Source organism: Balaenoptera ricei, chromosome 16, assembly GCF_028023285.1.
Source record: "Balaenoptera ricei isolate mBalRic1 chromosome 16, mBalRic1.hap2, whole genome shotgun sequence".
In the NCBI taxonomy this organism is placed as follows: domain Eukaryota; kingdom Metazoa; phylum Chordata; class Mammalia; order Artiodactyla; family Balaenopteridae; genus Balaenoptera; species Balaenoptera ricei.
This window is the reverse complement of record NC_082654.1, coordinates 26,160,008-26,168,681: the sequence shown is the minus strand read 5'-3', so window position 1 is coordinate 26,168,681 and position 8,674 is coordinate 26,160,008. Positions and strand designations below refer to the sequence as shown.

Below are 8,674 nucleotides of genomic sequence, written 5' to 3'. Positions count from 1 at the left end.
TCTCAGAGTTCTGGTCCCCCAGGTCACTCCAGGATGGAGGGAGCTGCTAAGTATAAACACTCAGGAATCCACAAATACTCTTGGAATTCCAGCTTAGTGAGCCTGTTCAATAATGCTTCCTGCTAAACTAACAAAGAGTGATAGCAGAAAAACGCTGATAGACATTCCATCCACCCCCCACCCCCACCTCCAAAGAATCCTGGCAGCTCAACTTGTTATATCAACGTGTTATATCTGGAAGAAACTTTAGATCAGTGGTTCTTAATTCTGGCTAAACATTAGAATCACCAGGGGAGCTTTTTAAAAATACCCTTGCCCGGCTGTACCTCACACCAATTAAATCAGAATATTTGGGAGAGGGACCTAGACATCAGTATTTTTAAAGCTCCCCAGATGATTGCAATGTGCAGCCTAGTTTGAGAACCACTGCTATAGAGGATCCAGGTCAAACACTTCACTTTACAGAAGAAAAAACTGAGGCCCTGAGAGTTTAAGAATTTTGTCCGAAGTCATACAACTGACTAGAGCTTGAGATATCAATTCAACAAGTTGATGATAATAACAGCTCATTTTTTTGTTGAGCTTTTACTCTGGCCCAGAGTAAGCACCAAGCACCTTCCAAATATAATCTCAATAAATCCTAACGATTTTATGAGAAAATTGAGACCCGGGGAGTTTAACTAGTTTTCTCAAGGTCAAAACAACTGAACAGTGGCAGAGATTCCAGTTCAATTGTTCAACTAAGTTTGAGCAGCATGCAGATGACAAGACAGGGATAGGGCCCTGCCCTTAAGGAATTTACAGTCTACCTGGAGGGACAGGACACAGGTGAGCCGACATTTAAAACACATTCTGATAAGTGTTACAGTAAAAGTCAACAATGGAAAGACAAGGAAGGCACCTAACTCTGGGAAAATTCAAAGAAGTCTTCTTAGAGGAGGAGGTATTGAAGAAGTCTTAAAAGGTGAATGAAAGGTAGTTTAGTGAAAAACGAAGAGAGAGAGAAAGTGGAACCAGCCAGTGTAAAGAATGGTGAATGCTCAGAGCTATGCAGTAATTCATAGTGACTTGATAAGTATATTTGGGTGGAGCTATCGCCAAGAGGTGAGACTGAAGAAGGACAGAGACTAGATCATTAAGGAGTTTAAAAGAGGGAACCATAGCAGGATTATAAACGGACAGTGGAAGGATATAAATGTATGTATTTAAAAGGTTATTGGAGGATATGATACCAAAAGCACAGGCAACAAAAGCAAAAACAGATAAAGTGGACTACATCAAAATTGAAAACTTCTGTGCATCAAAGTACACTCTTAACAGAGAAAAAGGGCAACTCATGCAATGGGACAACAAAAAACAATCTGATTCAAAAATGGGCAAAGGACTTGAATCAATCTCTCTCCAAAGAAGATATACAAATGGCCAATAGGCACATGAAAAGATGGTCAACATCACTAATCATTAGGGAAATTCAAACCAAAACCACAATAAGGTATCACCTCATAGCCAGTAGGATGGCTATAATCAAAAAAATAGAAAATAATAAGTGTTGGTGAGAACGTGGAAAAATTGGAACACTTGTGTATTGCTGGTGGGAGTGCAAAATGGTGCAGCTGCCATGGAAGACAGCAGGGCAGTTCCTCAAAAAAGTAAAAATAGAATTACCATATGGTCCAGCAATTCCACTTCTGGGTATGTACCCAAAGGAATTAAAAGCAGGGTCTCAGATATTTGTCTACTCATGTTTATAGCAACATTATTCATAATAGCTGAAAGGTAAAAGCAACCCAAGTGACGAATGAATAAATAATCAAAATGTGGTGTACATATATACAACGGAACGTTATTCAGCCTTAAAAAGGAAGAAAATTCTGTTACATGTTACAACGTGGAACCTTATCGTGCTAAGTGAAATAAACCACCCACAAAAGGACAAATACTGTATGAAGTACCTAGAGTAGTCAAATTTACAGAGACAGAAAGTAGAATGATGGTTACCAGGAAGGAGCCAGGGATATGGGTAATGGAGAATTACTGATTAATGGGTACAGAGTTTCAGTTTGGGAAGATGAAAAAGTTTTAGAGATGGATGGTGGTAGTGATTTCATAATAACGTGAATATACTTGATGCCACTTAACTGTATGGGTTAAAATGGTAAATTTTATGTTATGTGGATTTTACCACAAAAAAATTATGGCAATAGCATTAAAAGATTAGCGGGTGATAGCATAGGGAGATCAGCTCTGTGCTTTGTGACCACCTAGAGGGGTGCGATAGGGAGGGTGGGAGGGAGGGAGATGCAAGAGGGAAGAGATATGGGAACATATGTATATGTATAACTGATTCACTTTGTTATAAAGCAGAAACTAACACACCATTGTAAAGCAATTATACTCCAATAAAGATGTTAAAAAAAAAAAAAAGATTAGCGGGTGAAAACTCAATGAGGAGACCAGTTAAAAAGCTAATGCCCAGGGGCAAAGAACCCAATAAGAGCCTGATAATGTAAGACAGTGGCAGGGGAGACGTAGGGGACAGACACTAGAGATCTCTAGGAGGTGAGTGGCTAGATGGGGCGTCAGGAAGAATGAGGAGCCAAAAGGCTACTCCCAAAGTCCTGACCTGAGGGAGTGATGAACAGTGGTGTCCGTCACCAAGACAGGGCCCACAGAGTTGGTGGGGGAGGAACAGGTTTCTGAGAAGGTGGTGAGTTCAGCTTTGAACAAGCTGAGTTTGAAGTACCTGGAGAATATCCAGGTGGCAATATCTTAAAGGAATCAGATACACTACAAATTGATCTCAGAAGGTTGGATATTTTTTTAAGTATGATAATAGTATTATGGTTATTTTTTAAAGTTTGTATCTTTTGTAGAAAATATGGGTGAATGGGGCAGGGCTGGCCATGGGGCAATGGTTGTTAGGGCTGAGGCATGGTACACAGAGATCCTTTATGCAATTCTGTCTACTCTGGAGACCGGTCAAAAATCACCATAATAAAAAGTTTAAAAAACAATAATAGCCCTGCTCGCCATTCCTGTAATGGCTGCTTCCTTGAAGGTGCTGTCACGTGGAAGCTCTTAGCCTCAGCATCCTGAACTGATAGAATTAAACAAATACCGCTTTCTTTGAAACCTTCTGCCTTTAAGAACTGGTCACCTCAAGATCTCAACATCAAGATCTCAGTTTCAACACAATTGTTCCTAGTTCTCTTTTCATTGCTTTTGGTGCTGCCTGTTGTTGAAGCAGTAGAAGCCGGAGATGCAATCGCTCTCTTGCTCGGTGTGGTTCTCAGCATTACAGGCATTTGTGCTTGTTTGGGGGTGTATGCACGAAAGAGAAATGGACAGATGTGACTCTGAATCAAACCTTGCCCTGAAAACCTTTGTGCTATTGAGGTTCAGAACTGAGTTTTGGTGACTGAAAGTTCCCAAGAAACAGTAAATAGGGTAGTTCATAGTCTTGGTTATTTCCCTATAAATAGGAACAAATTGATATACTATGTTAAATGGAAAACAAAACGTTTTCTTCACCGCAAAGAACGCACTGAAAAATGCCGTCGGTAATTTGCGTTTGCTAGTTAGAAAGAAGGTCAAAGAAGTGAGATGGCTGAACTTTGCATAAGTAGTATTTCATAGTTTCAGAATTCTCAACAGGAAGAAGAAAACTCTTGCCCAGAATCCTGGGAAATTGCCACTGTTTAAGTTATAATCACTGCCTCCTGCATCATTGAGGAGTCTTTTCTCCATATTTTTAATGGAGTTTTGTTTTGTTATCTCCCAAGTTAATACTGTACCTAGATATTAAATACAGTTGGTCAAAAATTAAAACTTATCTCTTTGTTGGGGAAAACGTTTAGAAAATGTATTCGATGTATCTAACGTTGAAATGGAGAAAAGATTTAATGTAAAAAAAATACTTTATATTGACATTGAAATGGAGAAGAGATTTAATGTTTAACAAAAACAAAAAAAATCTTTAGGGTCTCCCTGGTGGCGCAGTGGTTAAGAATCCGCCTGCCAATGCAGGGGACACGGGTTCAAGCCCTGGTCCGGGAAGATCCCACATGCCGCGGAGCAACTAAGCCCATGCGCCACAACTCCTGAGACTGTGCTCTAGAGCCCACGAGCCACAACTACTGAGCCCGCATGCCACAACTACTGAAGCTCGTGTGCCTAGAGCCCGTGCTCCACAACGAGAGAAGCCACCGCAATGAGAAGCCCGCGCACCGCAACGAAGAGTAGCCCCCTCTCACCACAACTAGAAAAAGCCCGTGCGCAGCAACAGAGACCCAATACAGCCAAAAATATATAAATAAAATAAATAAATTTATTAAAAAAAATCTTTATATTAACTGGTAACATCTCCATGGTGAGAAGTACTATATCAAATATAAACCCATTAGGTAAGTTAAAAAAATAATAATAATAAAGAGAGATGTAAACCTATAGGGCAGAGATAAAGACATTATTTTATTATTAACAATAATAATACAAAGTACTACCATTTAGGGAGTCTCTACTCTGTGGCAGGCACTTTGCTGAGCCCTTTGCAAGCCTATGTTGTACTTTTCATGACAACCCTCATTTTACTAAAGTTCAGATGTCTTGCATACCAAGTGGCAAGCTTCAGATTATATGAGGTATATCAGAGGGAACGAATAAAACAAGAAGCTAGAAGGGCTAAACAAGGAAAGGTATGGACTGCTGACGTCTGAGAATAGGAAAAGGACCCCATAAAGATGGTGGTAGGTAGAGTGCTTTGCAAACCAAGGAAGAACAGAGATTCAAGAAGAAAGGAGTGGCTCCTCGTGTCAAATACCACACAAAGTGCAGGCAAAATAGCAACTAAAAACTGCTCAGTGAATTTTACAGTTAGGAGGCTGGGAGTACCTGGGGTCTTGGAAAGAACCACTGGAATGGTGGGGACAGAAACTGGGCTGGGAATGAGTGGGTAGCAAATTAGGCCTACTCTTGATAAGCTATGCTGTGAAGGGAACTTGAAAGATTGGTGTGATATTGTGATTTATAATAAGAAATATATATTTGGTCTTCATATGTTTCTGGCAGAGCGTCTAAAGCCCTTGGAAATTCCTAAGTGATGAAAGTGATAAAGATGTCTTCTGTTAATGAGGTCTCTTGGACCACACCTAAGGATGGGGCTGGCTGCCAGGAAAATCAACCATGTTTCTAGAGGGGTGGAACCTTTCCACGCCCCTGAGCTCTGGGGATGGGAGAGGGGCTGGAGGTTGAATCAATCACCAATGGCCAATGATTTAATCAATCATGCCTATACAATGAAGCCTCCATAAAAACCCAAAAGGATGGGGTTTAGAGCACTTCCAGGTTGGTGAACATCTCTTTCTATCTGGCTATCCATGAGTTATATCCTTTTAAAATAAACCGGGGATCTAATAAGTAAAATGTGTCTCTGAGTTCTGTGAGCCACTCTAGCAAATTAATCAAACCCAAGGAAGGAGGGGGTCGTGGGAACCTCTGACTTACAGCCAGTTGAACAGAAGCACAGGTCACAACCTGGGCTTTCAATTGGCATCTGAAGGTGGGTGGGCAGTCTCGTGGGACTGAGCCCTTAACCTGTGGGATCTGATGCTATCTCTGGGTAGATAGTGTCAGAACTGAGTTGAATTGTAGGACACCCAGCTGGTATCCAAGAATCGCTTGGTGGTGTGGGGAAACCTCCACACAATCAGAATTGGTCCCAGACCTTAACTGGCTAATAGCTAGAGGAAGGTAGCCAAAAAGGTGAGAGGAGCTTGACTGCGTTGATGTGTGGTAGGAAAACAGCAGGGGAGAGACTGAAGATGGAGGAAAGGGAGGTGACGACATGACGCAGTGCTGAGGGATCGGGAGGGATGGAGTCCAGCGCCCAGGCGAGGGATTGCCTGGGATGGGAGGAGGGGCACCTCCCTGTGGAAGGGGAAGAAGAAAGGAGGCTACTTGTGGGTTGGGGCTTAGGAAAGAGATCAGGGAGTCATGATGTCAGAGAGCAGGTGAACTGGGAGTGGAGGAAGTGAGTAAGCTGAAGGCCAGGAAGTTCTGGCCAGAGACTGGCATGTTGGCATTTCTGAGCTGAAGCAGTCATGACAAGGTCCAGGGTGTGCCTGGCTGAGGTGGCAGGTATGGCACTAGAGTTAAAAGGTCAAGAATTATGAGATGGATGATCCTGAGGAACAGATCTGAGGTGGAGAAAAAGTCTGGTGAGTTCTATCCTCAAAGCAATCAGGAGAGAGCAGTTCCTTGGCTTAAGACAGAATCACATTTTGAGATTTTAAAAAATAGTAATTCTAAGTCCTAACTCATGGCTAATCTAAATAGCTCTTGCCAAAACATAAATCTGTAGCTTCCTCAAGAGTAGACTAAATATTTAGACCAAGTAACAGACTGAAATTGTGAAGCAGGAAACCTGCACGATTAATCCTGACTCTTTTTGTCAGTTACAAAATGGGTTAAATCTACCTTTCTGACTTAGACTGGTCTCCATTCATTCACTCATTCATTCATTCAGCAAACATGCTTTCTGTCTGCCAGGTACTTTGCTAGGTCTCTGGAATTTAAAAACGAATTATCTATGGTCTTTATGGAGTTCACAAACAAGCAGAGGAACCAACCCTGACAATATGAAAATTCTAGGGCAGAGGTAGGTAGAAAGTGCAGTGGGGTTGTGTGAACACAAAGAAAGGAACCTAGATTTGGGGTGAAGGAGCACAAAAGAGCTAACATGAGATAAACCTTAAAGAAGGAGCAGAGTGCACCAGCCTGGGAAGGATAGGAAGGGTATTCTAGGAAGAGGAACAGCATGAGAAAGTGCACCGAGGGCCCAGATAGTCATGAAATAACAATCTGGTTTGGCAGAGCAGTAGTTTTTAAATGGCAGTCTGCACAAGAATCAGCCTCAGTATCATTAAAAAGCAGGTTCCCAGGCCCCGGGAGCAATGGATCTGGTAGGCCTAGGAATCTGCATTTTTAAAAACAAGTGTCCCCGATGCTTCTGAGGACAGTTCATGCTGCAAAACCCTGAGCTATAGTACAGGGTACCTGGTGGGAGGAAGGAGTGGGGGTTGTGATGAGGCAGAAATTTTGGTCAGGACCACATTGTGCTAAGGATGACAGCTCAATTTACAAGCAGTGAGGCATCTTTTGGGAGTGCCCTGATGACATCTGTTCTAGAAATCCCAGTCTGGAGATGGCACTGACAAGAGCCTGCAGAGAAGGAGGGCTGCTGTATCCAGACAAAACATGAAGGGCTTCTTCAAGGGAAAGTACATTATTTAGAGATGAAACCACAACGAGGACCCTGGTCCTACCACCCACTTTTTAGCTGGGGGGTGGCCAGGACATCCTCGGGCTCCTAGGAGACAAAACCTCCCCTCAGGAGACCTACAGTAACAGCCACGGTGGCCCACATAGTGCGCACAGGCCTACGCAGAATCCAGACTGCAGGACACTCCCTGTGGTTCTGAGGTCTGTGCTGAGTCACCTCTCACTGGAACAAGCTTCTCAGAGCCCCTGGGATCTTGCTTCACATGGTGCTGCTTGAATTCCCCTTAGTTTCCAGACCAAGGAAGGAGAAAGAATAAATATTAACCAAAGGTGTTGCTAGGGCTAGGTGCCCAGAGCCCCTCCCCTTGCCTCTCTCCCCTCACTCCCCACCCTAGAAGCTAGGATAAACAGCTGATTTCCCAGTTTCATGATCCTCTTGGCTGCTCCTGCAGAAAAAGGGCAGAGGTGAGCACCTCTCAGAACAAACCCAAGGCTGGAAGGGACTTGATGACAACCTGTTTTCTGGGAGAGGCCCCAGGCTGGCTAATGTGAAGCTCACATCACCACCCAGGCCTGGCTCCAGGGGCGGGGCTTTCACCACCCCAGACTCCTTCTCAGGGTAACTTCCTGGCTGACTGACACAAAGGGTGACCTCGCACAAAACTACTCCCTTTCCTGGGCTTTGGCTTCCTCTGTAAAATGATGGAGTTGGACTCAAAGAAGCTTATCCAGTCCTGTCATTCCTGGACTGATTGGGCTAAACTGATTGGGACTGAATATCCTCCCTCTAACGTGCCCAGGAGGGCCAGGAGCTATTTCAGGTACTCTCAAGACACATCGATCCATTTACTTATTATTTTCTGAACACTCTACTATGTGCAAATAATAAGAACGGCCATCGTTTTCAAGTGCTTACTATGTATCGGCATTATGCTAAGCATTTTACACTTATTTGCCCATTGGGTACTATTATTATCTTTATTGCATAAATGAAAAAATTGAAGCTCAGAGAGATTAAGTATCTTGCCCAAGAACATTCAGCTGGTAAAGCAGCAGAGCCCATATCTGCTCCAGGTCGGTCAGTTTCAAAGACCATGGTCTTTCCACTCCATCACACTTTAAAATGCTGGTCAAACAAGGATTAGTTAGATGCAGATCATAGCCTATACTGGAGTTGTTGTGGAGGAGGGAGGGAGGAAGGACAGACCAAGTGATTAAATTATTTTATTTTATTTTATTGTTTGGCCGCACCGCACAGCTTGTGGGATCCTAGTTCCCCCAACCAGGGATGGAACCCATGAAAGCGCAGAGTCCTAACCACTGGACCGTCAGGGAGTTCCCGAAATTCTTTGTTAAATGGGAATAAGAACAGTACCTACCTCAACTGGTGGTTGTG

The 8,674-nt window shown here is 43.1% G+C and overlaps 1 protein-coding gene across 1 annotated transcript; it reads left to right on the top strand.

Annotated features, from left to right (window-relative positions):
- Positions 1 to 1,029: 1,029 nt before the first annotated feature.
- Positions 1,030 to 3,354, top strand: LOC132351067 (small integral membrane protein 30-like). The gene is made up of 2 exons (XM_059900778.1): positions 1,030 to 1,104; positions 3,148 to 3,354. Exons 1-2 carry the CDS (start codon positions 1,030 to 1,032, stop codon positions 3,352 to 3,354), a joined length of 282 nt encoding a protein of 93 aa, XP_059756761.1.
- The last annotated feature ends 5,320 nt before the right edge of the window (positions 3,355 to 8,674 follow it).